The following is a 20,809-nucleotide window of genomic DNA, read 5'->3' as shown; positions in this document are numbered from 1 at the left end:
CAGTGGCGAGTGGTCCCTGCATCCGGCAGTGTTTCAGTCAATCTGCCGCAAGTGGGGCACTCCGGAAGTGGATCTAATGGCATCCCGGCACAACAACAAGGTTCCGGTTTACGTGGCTCGCTCCCACGATCCTCAGGCCCTTGCAGCGGACGCTCTGGTTCAAGATTGGTCCCAGTTTCGTCTGTCCTACGTGTTTCCCCCTCTAGCTCTCTTGCCCAGAGTTCTGCGCAAGATCAGAATGGAGGGCCGTTGGGTCATCCTCATTGCACCGGACTGGCCCAGGCGAGCTTGGTACCCAGACCTGCTCCATCTGTCCGTAGAGGTGCCGTGGCATCTTCCGGACCGTCCAGACCTTCTCTCACAAGGTCCGTTTTTCCGCCAGAATTCTGCGGCTCTCAGATTGACGGAGTGGCTCTTGAGTCCTGGATCTTGATGGCTTCTGGTATTCCTCCTGAAGTCATCTCCACTATGACTCGGGCTCGGAAGTCTTCCTCGGCCAAAATCTATCACAGGACCTGGAGAATTTTCCTGTCCTGGTGTCGCTCTTCCGGCCATGCTCCTTGGCCTTTTTCCTTGCCGACCCTTCTGTCCTTTCTACAGTCCGGTCTGCAGCTAGGACTATCCCTCAATTCCCTCAAGGGACAAGTCTCGGCTCTGTCAGTGCTGTTCCAGCGGCGTATCGCCCGGCTGGCTCAGGTGCGCACCCTCATGCAGGGCGCGTCTCACATCATTCCGCCTTACCGGCGGCCCTTGGATCCCTGGGACCTCAATCTGGTCCTCGCGGCCTTGCAGAAACCCCCCTTTGAGCCTCTTAGGGAGGTTTCTTTGTCTCGTCTTTCACAGAAAGTGGTCTTTCTAGTGGCCATAACTTCCCTCAGGAGAGTCTCTGATTTGGCTGCGCTCTCTTCGGAGTCACCTTTTTTGTTTTTTCATCAAGACAAGGTGGTTCTCCGTCCGACTCCGGATTTTCTCCCTAAGGTGGTTTCTCCTTTCCACCTTAACCAGTACATTTCCCTGCCTTCCTTTTTGTCCGGCTCCTGTTCATCGCTTTGAAAAAGCGTTGCATACTCTGGATCTGGTGCGGGCGCTCCGGATCTATGTGTCTCGCACCGCTGTTCTTAGGCGGTGCACCTCTCTTTTTGTGCTAACCACAGGTCGGCGTAAGGGCCTCTCTGCTTCTAAGCCGACCTTAGCTCGTTGGATTAGGTCGGCCATATCCGATGCCTACCAGTGTACTCAGGTGCCTCACCCGCCGGGGATCAAGGCACACTCGACCAGAGCTGTCGGTGCCTCTTGGGTTTTCAGGCACCAGGCTACGGCTCAGCAGGTCTGTCAGGCTGCCACTTGGACTAGCCTGCATACCTTTTCAAAGCACTACCAAGTGCATGCTCATGCTTCGGCAGATGCGAGCTTGGGCAGACGCATCCTTCAGGCGGCTGTCGCCCATTTGTGAAGTTAGGCTCCGCCTACTTCTCAGTTTTCTGTTTATTCCCACCCATGGACTGCTTTGAGACGTCCCAATGTCTGGGTCTCCCATAGGAACGATAAAGAAAAAGAGAATTTTGTTTACTTACCGTAAATTCTTTTACTTATAGTTCCGTATTGGGAGACTCAGCACCCTCCCTGTTGCCTGTTGGCAGTTTCTTGTTCCGCGTGTTATCACCGGCTGTTGTCGTGGACAGAGTCTCCGGTTGTTCCGGTTCTTGCTCTGTCTTTACTTGTGGGTGGCTATTCTCCTTCAGCTTTTGCACTAAACTGGCTAGATCTGGTTATCCAGGGGGTGTATATGCTCAGAGGGAGGAGCTACACTTTTTAGTGTACTACTTTGTGTGTCCTCCGGAGGCAGAAGCTAAACACCCAATGTCTGGGTCTCCCAATGCGGAACTATAAGAAAAAGAATTTACGGTAAGTAAACAAAATTCTCTTTTTACCGACCATATTATATGTGCTGTAAAATACACAAATTGTTTGTTTTTGCTTCCACCGATCCCTTCGGCACATTTGATGGCTCTTCATAAACATGCCTTTTTTTTTTTCTTTTGGTTAATTCTTTGCTTTTTTCCTTTTTTTTTTGTCTTTTGCACAGTGTTTAATCTGACGAACAATGTGGATCTGGACAATACAAAGAAGAAAATGGACTGTTACCAAAAGCTAAACAAAGACACGATTCAACGAAACAAGATAAAAATGGTCAGTACCGTATCGCGTACCGACCTGTTACGATTGAGCAAATTAAAAGGCAATGAAAAAAGGTGACTTTAAAGGGAACCTGTCACCAGATTTGGCGGCTGTAACCTGTGGCCACCACCAGTGAGCTCTTATATATAGCATTCTAGAATACTGCATATAAGAACCCAGGTCGCTCTGTATAACGTAAGAATCACTTTTATAATACTTACTTAGGGGGTGATCCGGTGCGATGGGTGTAGCTGCTCTCCAGTTCGGCGCCTCCTATCTCTGGTCCAACACCACCTCTCTGCTGCGATTGACGTCCTCCTCCTTCTGAGGCCCGTGTGCTTGACGCGTCCTATGTCATCCACACTAGCTGGCAATGAGTTCCTGTGCAGGTGCACTTTGATCTTCCCTGCTGAGGGCAGAGCACAGTACTGTAATGCGCATGCACGGGGCGGTCTTTAACCTTTCCTCGCGCCTGCGCATTACAGTACTTTGTCCTCCTTTGACTCATCCATACTGGGCTGGGTCAAAGGAGGACGGAAATCGCAGCAGAGAGGAGGCGTCAGACTGGAGAGAGGAGATACTGGACTGGACCGAAGAGCAGCGACACCCATCGGAACGGACCACCCTCGTAGGTGAGTATTATAAAAGTGATTTTTACATTCTCCAGCGCGGCCTGGACTCTTTATATACAGTATTCTGGAATGCTGTATAGAAGAGCTCACTGGTGGTGGCCACAGCTTATAGTCCCCAAATCTGGTGACAGATTCCCTTTGACACCTGGGTGCCTGTGTGAGGGCGGCAGCCGGCTGCCGCCCGCACGGGCACCCGACTGCCGCTCGCACACAGCACCCGGCTGCCGCCCGCACACAGCCATGGGTACCCGGCTGCCACCACATGCAAGCACAGGTACCCGGCTGCCGCCCGCACACAGCCACGGGTACCCGGCCGCCACCCGCACACAGCCACGGGTACCCGGCTGCCACCGCACGCAAGCACAGGTACCCGGCCGCTTGCATTCAGCCACAGGCACCCGGCAGCCCGATCGCCTCAGACAGGACCCCCCCCCCAGGTACCGCTTTATAAGACGCACCCCCCATTTTCCTCCCAAATTTTTGGGAGGAAAAGTGTGTCTTATAAAGCGAAAAATACGGTAAATACTCAGATAAAAAACTCACCAAATACTGAACGTGTGCATGGGACCTAAATGTTCTCCGGTCATGTACTGGGTAAAGGCTGTGTCTGACGATGCAGAGCTGCTTCAGTTCATGGTCGTCATATACCACAGCTCCTGGGCAGAAAGCATAGGTCACCTATGATATGTTAGTATACAGACATGACACAGCAGGAGCTTGCAGTTGCTGCTTTCTAAAGTAAAACATTTCCCAGCCTGTTTTATCACAGGAGTAAATGTTTCTGCCACATCTCAACCATTCTTGAGCTCATTATAAATCAATTCAGTGTCTCAGGAGCTCCAGCAGATGATGAACTTGAATATCACTGATTTTGATTTATGATAAGCTCCCAGAACTGATGACACAGGAGAAGCCCTCACTCCTGTGATAAAACAGGCAGGGAAATGTGTTATCTCAGAAAGCAGCAGCGAGCCCCTGATTTTGTGTCTGTATCCTCACTTATCATAAGTGACATTAGCTTTTATCCCTTGCCAGCAGATGTGGTATGTCCCGACCATGTAGAGCTAAAGTACAGGAACCAGATAAAAATATGGGGAGAAACCTGCGCTACCGTAAAGGAAGAAAAGGTCCAAACCAGCGAATAATGAAGATGGGTGTTTTTTGTTTTTTTTGGGGGGGGGGCGGGGGGGTTTGTGATGAAGTAGTCAGGATACACTTTGAAGCGCGTAGAAATAAACCCCCCATCTCCATTGCTCTCTGGTTTGGACTTTTTCTTCCTTTACAGCAGCGCAGGTTTCTCCCCACGTTTATATCTGGTTGCTGTGCTTTTTATCCACAGCTTTTTGCAATGATCATGCATAACTGCACCTTTTCATGTGCAGATACAGCAAATAACATTGTATAGCAGGCACGTATTTAGGAGATTATCTCGGCACTGGAACATTTTTTTTTTTTAAAGGGTCCCCCAATCCTGTGCAAGGGGCTCTGCTGAGTGGCAGAAATGGAGCAGATGTTGAGCATGTGCACCTCTGCTCCATTCATATGCGTCTCTGCAGAGCCCTGTTCTTGAGAATGGAGTTGTCAGACACCCTGTGATCAGTTTGTTATCCCCAAGGGTACATCTTTAACAGATGCAGGGGTTGTAGTCTCACCAAGACCCTGGTGCTTAGGGGGGACCAAAAGGTACCTTTGACTCATATATAAAAAGACAATTACTATTAAAAATGTGCGATAATTGGGAGCTATGTTAAAGATTTTGCATTGGGGCCCAGTAGCTTCATGTTACACTACTGACTATCCCCTATTCTGAAAATAGGGGATAACATACAATTTTGTTTTTTTATTTTATGTTCAGAATGTTAAATTATAAGAAAAATAAATAAATAAAAAAAAGTTATTATTAGGGATGAGCGGACCCGTGGATGTTCAGGTTAGCTGGGTTTGGCTGGACATAAGTGGTTTAGTATCTGGACCTGACCCTGAACCCCATATAAGTCAATGGGGACCTGATCTTTGGTGCTTTAAAGTGGTTGTATTAAGGGCTAGGCGGCTGTAGAAGGAACAAAATGGGGGTAAAGAGCAGGACAATTGCCCTGCAAACAAATGTGGATGGGGAAGAATAATAATAATAATATCAAAAATAGCGAGGATCACAAACTGTTTTTTATAACTAGCAATGATAATACCAGCCCCAGTTGTCTGCTTTATCAGGCTGGGAAGGCCCATGATTCTTTGGCCCTTCTCAGTCTAAAAATAGAAGACCGCAGCCGCCCCAGCTCTTCCAATTGCCTTGGTGCGGTGGCAATCGGGGTAATACTTTTGAATTGACAGCTGACCTCAAGAGCAGGGGTTAGTAAAGGAGAGGCGTCTATCAGACACCGCCATTTCTAACCCGGTAAGTGTACAGTTAAAAAAAACCATGGAAGCATACACACGTGAAAAAATAGTTTTTGTGAATAAAGACGTCCTCACACTCCCGTTCACCAATGTATTAATAAAAAAAAAAAAATATCTTGAAAGTTCCGACATAATCCAATGTTGTCATGTCCCACGACGTCCATCAATCCTATTTAGCTTTGCTCATAGAACGAGGTTCTATAGGTCACTCCCAGTCAGTAAGGCTGCTTTCACACTACGTCTTTTTAACATGCGTCCTGAACGGTTTTTTGCTGCAAAAGTGGATCCTGCTTTTACAGCAAAAAATGCATGCAAACGCATGTCTTATTTTGCAGGATCCTGTCACTGGATGTTTAGGGGCGGGCATTGGAGTCATGTGATCGGGAGTGAGGGGAACTAAACGTGCCAGACTGGGAGCCGGCATCTGACAGCTGCGAGGCTCGTAACCAAGGTAAACATCGGGTATACTTGCTTGGATACCCGATATTTACTTTGGTTACAAGCGTCTGCAGCTGCTAGGAGCCGGGCTCCCTGCACACGTTACCAACGTAAACATTGGGTAACTAAGATAAGTGGTTACCCGATGTTTACCTTGGTTACGAGTGTCCGCAGCTCTCAGGTGGGAGAGAGAGACAGGGGAGGGAGGGGGAGAGACAGACAGAGAGGTAGGAGAGAGAGAGACTGATCACGGAGGCTGGTTCTGGGCATGCTCAGTAGAGCAAGCAGGATCCTGCCTATCAGCATGCCAGCGTTCACATGCGTTTGCGTGCTATTTAGTCAGGATCCAGCAATTTGCAGAAGTTGGACGCAGCTCAAAAACGCTACAAGTAGCGTTTTTGAAAGATGTTAAAAAGCTGCAAGTCGCTGGATCCTCACTATAACGCACCCAAACGCAGGTGAACGCATGTTAACGCGAGTCCATTGCAAATGCATTGAAATGAAAACGCATTTGCACTGGATCCGTTTCTGCGTTAAAAAAACGTTCAGGACGCATGTTAAAAAGACGTAGTGTGAAAGCAGCCTAACAGACACGGAGTGTTTCATGGCTGCCGCTGACCACAGGTGACCTATGGAGCCTCGTTATGAGTACGTTCTCATAACAAGGCTCCATAGGTTTCAAAAGGACATTACACCATTGGATTACGGCAGAACTTTGAGGATTTTTTAAAATTATTAAATTCGTAAACAAGAGTTTTATTCAAATGCACTATTTTTCTTTGTGTGCAGGTTGGGTTTTTTTTTTTAACCATTCATTCATAGGGGTAGTAATGGGGATGTCTGATAGGCTCCTCTCCATTACGAACCCCTGTGTTTGATGTGAGCTGACATTACACACCTGACATAAACCCAAAAAATATCACCCAGGGCAATTGGGAAGAGCCAGGCAAGGCACCAGAATTGGCACATCTCGTGAATGCATCACTTCTGGTTTGGCTGCGGACTGCTATTTTTAGGCTGGAAAGGGCCAAATAACCATGGATCTTCCTGATCTGATAATACAAGCTCCCGACTGTCTGCATTACCTGGTCTGGTTGTCAAAAAAGGGAGGCCCCCATGTCATTTTATTTTTTATTTACTTTGTTCCCAGCAGGATCCAGGCATCTTCCAAATGACGAAAACTTGTTGATTGGCTGCACTGCAACCTTTCAACATACTTTGTTCAGCATCCGAACTCCTACATGGACTTCCGTGAGAAATCAGTGTTGGAGTTCAAGCTCTGGACAGTAGGTGTCCGGTACGAGCCCCAATCGTTACAGTTCGGGTTAGCTCATCCCTAGTTATTACATATTTTTGTGAAAAGGGGACTAAACATTTGTGTATATAAATGCAGAATGCCAGATATTAAGTCACTGACCCAGACTGTATAAAATGAAATGTGTCGCTGTAATATTTAGTATCAATTACACTTATTACCAGTCATCTCTTTATATTATCCACAGACCAGGGAGCAGGAGGAGTTAGAAGAAGCACTGGAATTGGAGAGACAGGAGAACGAGCAGCGCAGGATCCATCTCCAGAAAGAAGAGCATCTGCAGCAGGTGATGAAGAGGAGGAATAAGCAGGACCTGTTGGATCAGCTGGTAAGTACCACTTTTACCACTATCTATCTATCTATCTATCTATCTATCTATCTATCTATCTATCTATCTATCTATCTATCTATCTATCTATCTATCTATCTATCTATCTATCTATCTATCTATCTATATTATTTATTATTATTTTAATTATTAATTTATTATTATTAATTTATTATATATATATATATATATATATATATATATAAAATAATAAATTACTAATAATAAATTTAATAATTAAATTAATAATTAATAAATTAATAATTAAAATAAATATATAAATCTTATTTTAATTATTATTAATTTATTTATTATTATTTTTATATAATATTTATATATTTATTTATATATATATATATATATATATATATATATATATATATATATATATATATATATATATAGCTGATTAGCAATAACCGTAATTGGTCACTGCTCTTGCTGGACAAATCTGCAAGCGCCATACATGCGGAGACGGACGGCGCCTTCAGACTCATTCCGCTAAACTAAACTTGAAGGAGCAATACTGGCCACCATTATATCTGTAGCACCGATTGCTAACATGACACCACCCCTCTGGGCCTTACAGTACCTCGGTTTCCTGCTATTTATATACGGAGGCAGAGAGATTCTTAATAATTGTCGAGATGATTACAAACCGCAGATCTGTACAACATGGATCCGGCAGCGGGCACGAGGCTTTTCAGCATAGTAAAGCACTCCATATATTAACCTATTGATCGCCAGTCATTGTCCACTAAGGACAACGATTCTCCATGTGCTGAGTCAGCACGAGTAAAAAGCTGCTGCAAAATGAAAATTTACTTCCGTACTCCAGAACATGAAGGTAGATTTCATTTTCTGCTGCACGGACAGACCAAATATATTAAGAAGCTGCATTAATAAATTTGGCGCGCCTTACTTGTCTTCAAGTCCGGTGTGTGAAACGCCAGGCTTGATGCGTTTTTTCACAAGGTGTAACGTGATGATGCAGACATTCAGTATAGAGCTGCCGCCTGTATATCGACATATCAGCCCTATATTTAGAAGCATTGCATGGAAATCGGAGAATGCAGAGCCTCAGCCGTTCTGCTCCATCATGATATTCCTGCCGCTTTTAATTGATTTAAGGCGCATTAGCTGCGGAGCCGTCAGATCATTTGTATACACAATTAAAAATGGTACGGATTTTGCCTATTTTGCAATTACCCGTGCCACTGGGCTCCACTCTGCCATATAAAAAGCCTTTGTCCGTTGTTGCATTCATACAATGGAGATCCTGTGATTTTATCTGTCCTGTCCTCCTTGCCTCGGTGGTCCTGAAACCTACACCACCGAAGCCAATAAAAATGGATTCCCTTGACCGAACTCTTTCTATGCTTGGCGACTCCCAGGCTTCTAACAGAGCACATGGTGTATTCTGTTATCTGACGATTGCTGAAGCAAAAAGCTTACCTTCTTTAGGCTACTTTCAAACATCCGGTTTTTGCTCTGCGGCACAATACGGCGCTCTGCAGAAAAACCGCAACTGTTTTTTTTTGCATAGACTTACATTAGTGCCGTATTGTGCCGCATGGGCTTGCGTTCGGTCCGTTTTTTGCCGCATGCGGCAGATTTAGCCGATGCCGCGGCCGGATGGAACGTTGCCTGCAACGATTTTTCAATGCATGCCTATTGACGCCGGATGCGGCGCAATGCGGAAAAAAACGCATCCGGCCGCCGCATGCGGTTTCTTCCACTGCGCATGCTCAGTAGCGTGCCGCAACCGGAAAAAAATGGACGGGCCGCATGTAAAAACTTATGCAAAGGATGCAGTGTTTTCGCCACATCCGTTGCATAGGTTTCACAGCCGGATTGAGCCGCAGTGCTCAAACCGGATGAGTGAAAGTAGCTTTACCTGTAGGTAGAAAGCATTGCACCTCAAAATGAAGCAGCAAGTGTCTGTACAAGTGTCCTACGTATACTGCCCATACAGACGTGCCAGCGCTAGTGATACCACTGCCCATCCCATAATAAAAGCAACAGTCATGTTGCTCTAATATGAGATACACTACACACACACACACACACACACACACACACACACACACACACACACACACATATATAATATATATATTCCCTCATATATATTCCCTCATAGCTCAAATACTACATGCCTGGTTCTCTACCTTTATGATACAGACCAACAGTAAGGTTCAGGCTGTGACTTTAAGGAAAGTCGACCCTTGTAAGGCTATGCTCACATGTTGCATTTTTGCAGCTTTTTGTTTTTTTTAATGCTTTTTTGCTTTTTACATGGTTACTTTATATTCCTTTATTGAATTGGAAAACTGCTGTTTTTTTGCTTTTTTTTTTTTTAAAGGTGGAGAATGTCAATTCTTTCAGTGTTTTTACAGCATTTTTTCACCATAGAAAGCAATGAGAGAGAGCGTGCAAAAAAAAAAAAAGAAACCCAAAAAAGGGAACCATGTGTTTTTGGTGAATAAAACTTGATTGTATTAAACATGATCTGCTCCAAAAAAAGCATCAAAAAAATGTAGCAAAATCTCCTTTTTTCTTTTGTAAGCAGCTTCCCTACTGCCAAGAGAGCAGGTTTCACCTGCAGGGAAAAAAGTGCAGCAAAAAAGCAACATGTGAACATAGCCTTAAGTATGTTGCACTTTTAACTCTGCAGATCACAGAGTAAGGGGTACTTTGCACGCTGCGACATCGCTAGCCGATTGTAGCGATGCCGAGCGTAAGTAGTCCCCGCCCCCGTCGCGGATGCGATATCTTGTGATAGCTGCCGTAGCGAACATTATGGCTACGGCAGCTTCATACGCACTTACCTGCCCTGCTACGTCGCTCTGGCCAGCGACCCGCCTCCTTCCTGAGGGGGCGGGTCGTGCGGCGTCACAGCGACATCACATGGCAGGCGGCCAATAGAAGCAGAGGGGCGGAGATTAGCGGGACGTAAACATCCCGCCCACCTCCTTCCTTCCTCATTGCAGCCGGGGCGCAGGTAAGGAGATGTTCCTCGCTCCTGCGGCTTCACACACAGCGATGTGTGCTGCCGCAGGAACGAGGAACAACATCGTACCTGTCACTGCAGCGAAACTATGGAAATGACTGACACTACACAATCACCGATTTTCAACGCTTTTGCGATCGTTTATCGGTGCTTCTAGGCTTTACACGTTGCGACGTCGTTACTGGCATCGGATGTGCGTCACTTTCGATTTGACCCCGACGAGATCGCAGTAGCGATGTTGCAACGTGCAAAGTACTCCTAAGACCTTAACCTCTTAGTGACCACCAATACGTGCTTAAATATGACCTGAGATACAGTGGACCTTGGTTTAAGAGTAACTTGGTTTGAGAGCGTTTTGCAAGACAAGCAAAGCAATTAGAAAATTGTAACTTGGTATAAGAACAATGATTTGCAATAAGAGCAAATACTCACCGTGTACTCGTCTGGTTCTGTTCTTTCACCACGCTCAGACCCGCTTTGGAGGTAACTTTCTGTACATTTGTACTGTACACAGTATACAATTGTACAGTATATACTATATAGCATGTCTATCAATTTGCATTTGTGGATGCAGTATTGTACTTTCTTTCTGATAACCAGTGCAGCACATTGCTTATACTGTACCCCTCACTCACCAACAATTCTATTGGAAGCTAATGTGCAGTTTAATTTGTTTTACATGTTTTTTACTGTAATAATTTTATATGAATACAGGACATTATTGTGTATTAGTGTAATAGGTTTGTGTAAATATAGCAAATATTTTTGGGTTGTGGAACGAATTGTCTGCGTTTCAATTATTTCCTATGGGAAAAATCGCTTTGATATAAGAGCAACTTGGTTTAAGAGCTCACTCCCAGAACCAATTACGCTCGTAATCCAAGGTTCCACTGTATAAGTGAATAGTCTCCCCCCGACAGGTGAAAATGCAGCTGCCGCCGGCTACATGCCCTTCTGCATCAGTCATGATCAGTGTTGGCTTAGGCTAAGTTCACACTTCCGTTGTTTTGCATCAGTCACAATCCGTAGCCTTGAGGAATTACGGTATCCTGCAAAATATTTTGCAGGAATCCTGTTTTTCCCCATAGGCCTCTATTAGTGACGGATTGTGACTGATGATACTGCGTTGCATCCGCTGCGTCGCGGTCAGTTGTTTTTTAACTGACTGCCGGGCGGGAGCAACGCAGCATGTAACGTTTTTTGAGCAGCGCGATCCGTAGGATTTCGCTGCTCTTGCGCTCTCTGGCTCCCCGCCCCCGTAACCAGGATAAACATCGGGAAACCAAGCAATGCGCTTTGGTTAGTTACCCGATATTTACAGTGGTTACGGGTGCAGGGAGCCCGCACTAAGCTGGTATCCAAGATAAATATCGGGTAACCAAGCAAAAAGTGCTTTGCTTTTACCCGATATTTACCCTGGATACAGTGTGCAAGGAGGCCGACACTTCACCACTCGGCTCCGCCCCCTCCCGCACTCCGCATGTGTACACACACACACACACACACACACACACACTCACACTCACTTGTCCCCAGCCCTGCAGTCCCCGCGGCACTGACATCCTCAGCTCCACGGCTCCGCCCCCTCGCGCTCCGCCCCCTCCCGCACTCTGCATGTACACACGCATGTAGACACACACACACACATACACACACTCACTCACCTGTCCCCAGCCATGCAGGCCGCGGCACTGACGTCCTCAGCTCCGCCCCCAAACTCCGCCCCCCAAACTCCGCCCCCCGCACACAACGGAGTCCGACAAAGAAATTCTTTTCTTTGTCACCGTTGTCATCCGTTGTACAACGCATCAGTCACATGCGTCAAGCAACGCATGTGACTGATGCAAAACAACGGAAGTGTGAACTTAGCCTTAGATGCTGCAGTCAACAGTGACTACAGCATTTAGATGGTTAGTAGAATGTAGGGGTTCCCTCTTTAACCCCATCGCCAGCCTGAGATCATGGTTGTCTGGTCCTGATGACCGTCCACAGCCAAATAACGGCCTTTGAGTCTGCCGGCCATACTGACTGTGAAGATGTAATTTACCCTCTCACTGTATATGCTGTACAGATTGCTATTTCAAGCTGGGTTCATTGTCTTATTTGAACTACTTCTGTGTACATTTCTATTGTTGTAGGTAATCACCCCCCTAAAATGCAAGGTTATATCCTCTTGAGGCACTTCCATCCCTGGGAGTAGGGGGAGGTGGGCCTAGAGTCCAACTAGTGTAAACTCTGCTTACCTGGGAGATTCAGGCAGAGTGAGCTGAAACTTGAAGGGAGCAGGAGCTCCAGCCTGTGTGGCTGTGGACACGGACGGAGCTAGGCCTGTGTGGCGGCCCGTGGGATTGTGTGGAACTCTTTGGACTACTGTAAGGACGATTGCTTTGTAATCCGGTCCGAGGATTGTCGGGAAGGGCCCCCGAATCTGTTTTACGTGGACTTATCGTGTGCTGTTCTTGCATTCCTGTTAATAAACCTGTTGGATCGTCCCTCGGCCTCGTCCATCCTTTGCTCTGTTAATCACCCCCCGTCACAAACTGGTTGGCAGCGGCGGGATCAGAGCAGAAGAAATGGAGGACAACAGCCAATCGACGTCTGAAACCAGAACCTCAGGATACAGGAACTGGACTGTGGCGAGTCTACAAACAAAGGCCCGTGAATTAGGTGTCGGCTACAAAGGACTCTCTAAGGAGCAACTAATTGAGGCATTGGAACACGCTTGCCTGCAAGATGGCACCGAGGAACAATTTCCACAGCAAGGGGAGCAAAGACGGGAGCCGGAGGTGAATACCCAAAAAAGGCAATGGGTTGTGTGGTACAAGGAAAAGATGGCACTGCTTGGAGATGAGGCCACCATAGAAGATAAGAGGGAGGCCATGCGTGGAGCTGAAGAGAAGGAGCGCAGGATGGAGGAGATGGCATTGCTGGATAAGCAGCTCGCTGTGGAAGCCGCGAGAGGTTCCAGACAGACTGTAACCCCAGCACCCATCATGAGGGAACTTCCCAGAGTGTCCCGCAAAGACTTCAAGCAGTTTAATGAGGCTGCTGGTGACATTGAGGGCTTCTTCCAGGACTTTGAGCATCAGTGTCGATTAATGGAAGTCCCAGAAAGGGAGCGCGTCCGGCATCTGGTTGGGCTCTTAGAGGGTGGAGCTGCTGCAGCCTATAGAGCTATGGACCCTCGGTGGAACTGTGAGTATGCGGATATTAAACAGACTATTCTAGAACATTATGCTGTAACGCCAGACACTTACAGGACTCAGTTCCGTACTCTAGCATGTGATGAGGAAGTGTCCTTCAAGATGTATGCCCACAAACTCAAACATCTGTGGCATCGTTGGTTGGAGGCAGAGGAGGCCTTAACCTTGGAGACCGTCCTCCAGGTCCTCCTAAAAGAGCAGTTTTACTTCAAGTGCCCCGCTGAGATCCGGGAATGGGTGCGTGAGAGAAAACCAGCGACAGTGGAGGAAGCTGCTGCTCTAGCTGATGAGGTGCTCACCATCAAGCCTCAGTGGAGGGTTCTGTTGGAGGATGGAGAGACGCCTAACAGCTCCACAACACCGGATGCCCCCAGTTATTCTGTCCCCATTGTTCCCCGTTCCTCTAAGCCACCACATGTTGATACCCGTGTTAATGTGCCTCCAGTTGCTTCTACTGCACTTTCTGGAATACGCCGGGGAGAGGAAGTAACAGAGCGCAGGTGTTATGTTTGTAGGCATCCCGGGCATTTGCAGGCCTCATGCCCAGCCAGGCCATGGAGGAATCATCCTCAAACCCCTACAGCACCTTCAGGTGGGAGCCGGCCTCCAAGTTCCCCTACCCCTTACCCAAGAGGACGCCTTGGATGGAGGGAGACCCAGCTCAGATGCTATCAATGTGGACAGCCAGGGCATCGGCAAGTCTCCTGCCCAGCTGTTCAAATGAGGACTGATCCTGCGCCCAATCGGATTGTTAATTATTTACAGCCCAGCGCCATGGAGGAAGATGTGGCACCGCTATGTGAGGACTGGCCTAGTGACTCAGCCCATGTTGCACCACCAGGAGTTTACGGGGTGCGACCTGCAGTTACGACGACTTCTGCTCATCGAGGTAAGCACTTGCAGGAGGTTGTGCTGGATGGACAGAGACTTGTTGGATTTTGTGACTCGGGTGCTTTCCTCACACTGGCTGATCCCCGAGTGGTTCGGCCTGAGGCAATCCATAGAGGACCTGGGATTGTCATTGAACTGGCTGGTGGACAATGGAGGACTATTCCCACAGCCACTGTGGATCTGAGCTTTGGTTTTGGGGTCAGGCGATGTGTGGTTGGGGTGATGGGTGGTCTGCCTGCAGCTGTTCTCCTGGGCAATGATGTGGGAGAGCTACGACGCCAATTCGTGGCTGCATGAAGCCACATGTAAGTAACGCTCTGCCTGTGTGTACTTAACCAGTGACCTGTAGAGGTCCCTAGTACGTACACAAGTTGGGAGGGGGAGGGATTGTGAAGATGTAATTTACCCTCTCACTGTATATGCTGTACAGATTCCTATTTCAAGCTGGGTTCATTGTCTTATTTGAACTACTTCTGTGTACATTTCTATTGTTGTAGGTAATCACCCCCCTAAAATGCAAGGTTATATCCTCTTGAGGCACTTCCATCCCTGGGAGTAGGGGGAGGTGGGCCTAGAGTCCAACTAGTGTAAACTCTGCTTACCTGGGAGATTCAGGCAGAGTGAGCTGAAACTTGAAGGGAGCAGGAGCTCCAGCCTGTGTGGCTGTGGACACGGACGGAGCTAGGCCTGTGTGGCGGCCCGTGGGATTGTGTGGAACTCTTTGGACTACTGTAAGGACGATTGCTTTGTAATCCGGTCCGAGGATTGTCGGGAAGGGCCCCCGAATCTGTTTTACGTGGACTTATCGTGTGCTGTTCTTGCATTCCTGTTAATAAACCTGTTGGATCGTCCCTCGGCCTCGTCCATCCTTTGCTCTGTTAATCACCCCCCGTCACACTGACCTGCTCAGAAAGTAGCAACATGGTAAAAATAACATTTTTCTTTCCAGTCATGCCACTGTGTATTAATTCCTGAATAGCACCAGAAGGGTTAATAAACGACCTGACCGCAGATTTGGGTATGTTGAGGGGCGCTATTTTTACAATGGTATCACTTTTGGGAGTTTTCCCAATACTTAGGTCTCCCATAGTCACTTCCAACCTGACAAGATCCCTAAAAAAATAAGTTTCTTCGGCGCTCCATTGGGAGACCCAGACGATTGGGTGTATAGCTACTGCCTCCGGAGGCCACACAAAGTATTACACTAAAAAGTGTAAGGCCCCTCCCCTTCTGCATATACACCCCCCGTGGATCACGGGCTGCTTCAGTTTTATGCTTTGTGCGAAGGAGGTCAGACATCCACGCATAGCTCCACTGTTTTTAGTCAGCAGCAGCTGCTGACTATGTCGGATGGAAGAAAAGAGGGCCCATACTAGGGCCCCCAGCATGCTCCCTTCTCACCCCACTTTTGTCGGGTGTTTGTTAAGGTTGAGGTACCCATTGCGGGTACGGAGGCTGGAGCCCACATGCTGTTTTCCTTCCCCATCCCCCCTCGGGGCTCTGGTGAAGTGGGATCTTACCGGTCTCCAGGCACTGAGACCGGGCTCCATCCACAGACCCGGAGATCCTGCTGGATATGGAGCTGGGTATCGTCAGGGACAGGGCCCTGCTACATTAAGGTACTCTGTGTCCCCGTACACATAGCGCACACACACACCAGCATTGCTGGGAGTGCTAGTGCGCCGGGGACAACAGCGCGGAGCGCTTGTGCTATTATTCACTGCAGCTTAGCTGAGTGAATTTATGTGTTAGAAACTGCCGCGCCGGCCGTTGCGGGGTGTTTTACACTGTGGCGCGGCTGGGACTTGTGGTGCGCCGGGGACTTCCGCGCTGGCCGTGCACAAGGACGGCCGCGCTTATTACTCGAGTCCCCGGCTTTGCGGCCTAGTTTTCGCTTCGTTCCCGCCCCCAGCCCTGCCAGTCAGGGGAGGGGCGGGACGCTGTACAGACAGTCAGCACCGAGAGCTGGAGTCTGCTTTGCATTCTCCAGCCCCCTTCACTGGACTCAGTGGGACGCCAGTTTCCCGCTCTTGTCTGGGGCACGCCCACGGCCCGCCCCTCTTCACAAGACGCCGGCAGCCATTCCTGCACGCAGTCTGGGCTGGAGAAGGGAGACAAGCTCTGGGCAACCAGTCACAGGATTCGGGCGACCACACACCCGCCTTTGGGCGGGCGGTAAGCAGCACCTGAAGTGCTGACCCCACTAATGCCATTTGTACTTTATGCCTAGATGGCTAGACTACAGCAGCAAAAAGCAAGGGTGCTAAAGCACAGGCTTTCTAGGCTGCTTGTATTGCATGTGCTGAAGTGTTCATTTGTACTTTATGCTGGTATGCTATACACTGCACTGTACGGTCGCTATTCTTGGCTATATACTCCTAGATGGCTGGACAACAGCAGCAAAAAAGCAAGGGTGCTGAGGCACAGGCTTTCTATGCTGCTTGTACTGCATGTGCTGAAGTGTTCATTTGTACTTTCTGCTTGTATGCTATACATTGCACTGTACGGTCGCTATTCTTGGCTATATACTTCTTGATGGCTGGACAACAGCAGCAAAAAAGAAAGGGTGCCAAGGCACAGGCTTTCTATGCTGCTTGTACTGCACGTGATACTGTTCCACACGGCAGGTTCCACTGTCCCCATTGTGTGCAATGCTCCCCTGTAGCACTTGGTCAGCCGGGGTCTCTGCTAGAGGTGGCTAAAGGAACCACCTGTGAACCCTGTCCAGGGACAGGGACGGAGTTGCAGTTTCGGCTGATAGGTCTGTGACTGTGACTAACATCTTAGAGACTATGCAGTCCAGACGGACCATGGGCAAGGTTGATACGCCCTCATTTGGAACAAATCAGTGCTCCGGGGGGGTCCCATGCATCCCAGGGCGCAGACTCTGACACGGACGACAGTCCCAGACAGTCTAAGCGAGCTCGCTGGGAGCGGCACTCGGCTTCATCACTGGTTAGGGTCCCAGCGGGACTCTCTGTATGATGAGGCAGACGTAGCTGATCAGGACTCTGATCCTGAGACCGCTCTCAATCCGGATACTCCGGATGGTGACGCCATAGTGAATGATCTTCTAGCGTCCATCAAGGGAATGTTGGATATTTCTCCCTCAGCTCCTCCGGTGGAGGAGTCAGCTTCACAGCAGGAGAAATCCCTTTTCAGTATCTCAAGCGTATATTGAGTACTTTTCCGGCCACTCTGACTTCAGAGAAGCAATCCGGAAACACCACACTTATCCAGATAAGCGTTCTCCAATCGTATTAGGGATACACGTTATCCCTTCCCCCTGACGTAGTCAAGCGCTGGACCCAGTGTCCAAAGGTGGATTCCCCTATCTCCAGGCTTGCGGCTAGATCCATAGTTGCAGTGGAAGATGGGACTTCACTTAAAGATGCCATTGACAGACAGATGGTCCTCTGGTTGAATTCTGTCTATGAAGCTATCGGCGTGTCGGTTGCTCCGGCATTCGCAGCCGTATGGGCATTCCAAGCTTTTTCAGCTGGTCTTGCGCACGTGGACACTGTCACATGTACATCTGTGCCGCAGATGGCGTCCTTAAACTCGCAATGTCTGCATTGCGACTTACGCTATTAATGCTGTCCTGCACTCTACGAGCCGTACGTCAGTGGCGTCCGCCAACTCCGTGGTTTTACGCAAAGCCTTGTGGTTGAGGGAATGGAAAGCAGATTCTGCTTCCAAAAAAGTGCTTAACCAGTTTGCCGTTATCTGGTGACAGACTGTTTGGTGAGCGATTGGATGAAATCATTAAACAGTCCAAGGGTAAGGACTCTTCCTTACACCAGCCCAGATCAAACAACCCAACAGAGGAAGGGACAGTCGAGGTTTCGGTCCTTCCCAGGCTCGGGCAGGTCCCAATTGTCCTCGTCCAAAAGGACTCAAAAAGCTCAGAGAGGCGCAGATTCCTGGCAGGCTCAATCACGCCCAAGGAAGGCAGCCGGAGGAACCGCTACCAAGGCGGTTTCCTCATGACGTTCAGCTCTCTCTCTCCGCATCCGCGGTCGGTGGCAGACTCTCCCGCTTTGGCGACATTTAGCTGCCACAGGTCAAAGACCGGTGGGTGAGAGACATTTTGTCTCACGTGTACAGGATAGAGTTCTATTCTCGTCCTCCGACTAGATTTTCAGACCTTCCTCACCTCCCGACCGAGCCGATGCTCTTCTGCAGGCAGAAGGAGTGGTAATCCCTGTTCCTCCTCAGGAACAAGATACGGTTTTTACTCCAATCTGGTTGTGGTACCAAAAAACGACGGCTCTTCCGTTCCGTTTTGGACCTAAACCTGCTCAACAAGCACGTGAAAACCAGGCGGTTCCGGATGGAATCCCTCCGCTCCGTCATTGCCTCCATATCTCAAGGAGATTTCCTAGCGTCAATAGACATCAGGATGCTTATCTCCACGTGCCGATTGCTCCAGAGCACCGGCGTTCGCTACGATTGAAGACGAGCATCTTCAGTTCGTAGCCCTGCCCTTCGGTCTGGCGACAGCCCCACGGCCTTTCACAAGTTCATGGCAGCAGTGGGAGTAGTCCTGCACTCTCAGGGTCACTCTGTGATCCCTTACTTGGACGATCTACTTGTCAAGGCACCCTCTCAAGAGGCATGCCAACACAGCCTGAACGGGGCGCTGGAGACTCTCCAGAGTTTCGGGTGGATCATAAACTTTTCAAAGTTAAATCTGACACCGACCCAATCGCTGACATATCTTGGCATGGAGCTTCACACTCTATCAGCGATAGTGCAGCTCCCGCTGGACATACAGCGTTCACTACAGACGGGGGTGCAGTCTCTCCTTCAAGGCCAGTCACACCCCTTAAGACGCCTCATGCAGAGGCAGTCCTTTTCGCGCAGTTTCATCTGCGTCCACTTCTATAGGACATTCTTCGCCAATGGGATGGGAAGTCAACGTCCCTAGACAGGAACGTACCCCTTTCTCAGACGGGCAAGGACTCTCTTCAGAGGAGTCCACCCTTCAGATCAATGTTCTGGAAATCTGGGCAGGGTATCTTGCCCTGCAAGCCTTCCAGCAGAGGCTGGAAGGCGAACAGATCCGAATTCAGTCGGACAACTTCGCAGCGGTGGCATACATCAACCACCAAGGCGGAACATGCAGTCGGCAAGCCTCCCAGGAAGTCCGGCGGATTCTGATGTGGGTGGAAGACAGAGCATACACCATATCCGCAGTTCACATCCCGGGCGTAGATAACTGGGAAGCAGACTTCCTCAGTCGCCAGGGCATGGACGCAGGGGAATGGTCTCTGCACCCGGACGGGTCTCAAGAAATCTGTAGCCGCTGGGGGAGGCCGGACGTCGACCTAATGGCGTCTCGGCACAACAACAAGGGCCCGATTTTCATGGCGCGGTCTCACGATCAAAGAGCTCTGGCGGCAGGCGCCTTAGTTCAGGATTGGTCGCAGTTCCAGCTACCCTATGTGTTTCCCCCTCTGACTCTGTTGCCCAGAGGGCTACGCAAGATCAGCTCCGATTGCCGCCGCGCCATCCTCGTCGCCCCAGACTGGCCGAGGAGGTCGTGGTACCTGCATCTGTGGCATCTCACGGTCGGCCAACCGTGGGCACTACCAGACCGGCCAGACTTACTGTCCCAAGGGCCGTTTTTTTTTCCATCTGAATTCTACAGCCCTGAACCTGACTGATGGCCATTGAGTCCTGGATCCTGGCGTCTTCAGGATTATCTCAAGACGTCATTGTCACCATGAGACGGGCTAGGAAACCAACGTCTGCCGAGATCCACCACAAGACGTGGAAGATATTCTTATCTTAGTGCTCTGCTCAGGGAGTGTCTCCCTGGACATTTGCATTGCCTACTTTTCCTTCCTTCCTGCAATCTGGTTTGGGAAAAGGTTTGTCGCTCGGCTCCCTTAACGGACGAGTCCCAGCGCTGTCTGTATTCTTTCAGAAGCGCATAGGGCGACTTCCTCAGGTACGCACGTTCCTGCAGGGGGTTTGTCACATTGTCCCTCCGTACAAGAGACCGTTAGACCCATGGGATCTGAACAGGGTACTAATTGCTCTCCAGGAGCCGCCCTTTGAGCCTCTGAGGGATGTTTCACTTTCTCGACTTTCACAGAAAGTGGCCTTTTTGGTAGCGGTCACGTCTCTTCAGAGAGTGTCCGAGCTCGCAGCGCGGTCATCCAAAGCTCCCTTCTTGGTGTTTCACCAAGACAAGGTAGTGCTGCGCCTGATTCCGGGGTTTCTCCCTAAGGTGGTATCCTCCTTTTCATCTCAGTCAGGATATTTCCTTACCTTCCTTTTGTCCTCATCCAGTTCATCGATATGAATTGGATTTGTATTTGTTGGATCTGATGAGAGCGCTCAGAATCTACATTTCCCGCACGGCGCCCCTGCGCCGCTCGGATGCACCCTTTGTACTTGTCGCTG

General features: G+C 48.9%; 1 protein-coding gene across 1 annotated transcript in view; it reads left to right on the top strand.

Moving 5' to 3' along the window:
- The window catches only part of MNAT1 (MNAT1 component of CDK activating kinase), a 191,496-nt gene that overhangs the window by 48,382 nt on the left and 122,305 nt on the right, over positions 1-20,809 (top strand). Inside the window, exons 4-5 of the mRNA XM_075331260.1 lie at positions 2,087-2,190; positions 7,148-7,288. Of these exons, the coding sequence (XP_075187375.1) occupies positions 2,087-2,190; positions 7,148-7,288 (245 nt within the window). The remainder of the gene's footprint in view (positions 1-2,086; positions 2,191-7,147; positions 7,289-20,809) is intronic.

The sequence above is a fragment of the Anomaloglossus baeobatrachus genome, chromosome 12, assembly GCF_048569485.1.
Source record: "Anomaloglossus baeobatrachus isolate aAnoBae1 chromosome 12, aAnoBae1.hap1, whole genome shotgun sequence".
Classification (NCBI taxonomy): Eukaryota; Metazoa; Chordata; class Amphibia; order Anura; family Aromobatidae; genus Anomaloglossus; species Anomaloglossus baeobatrachus.
This window is presented reverse-complemented; position numbering and strand designations above follow the sequence as displayed.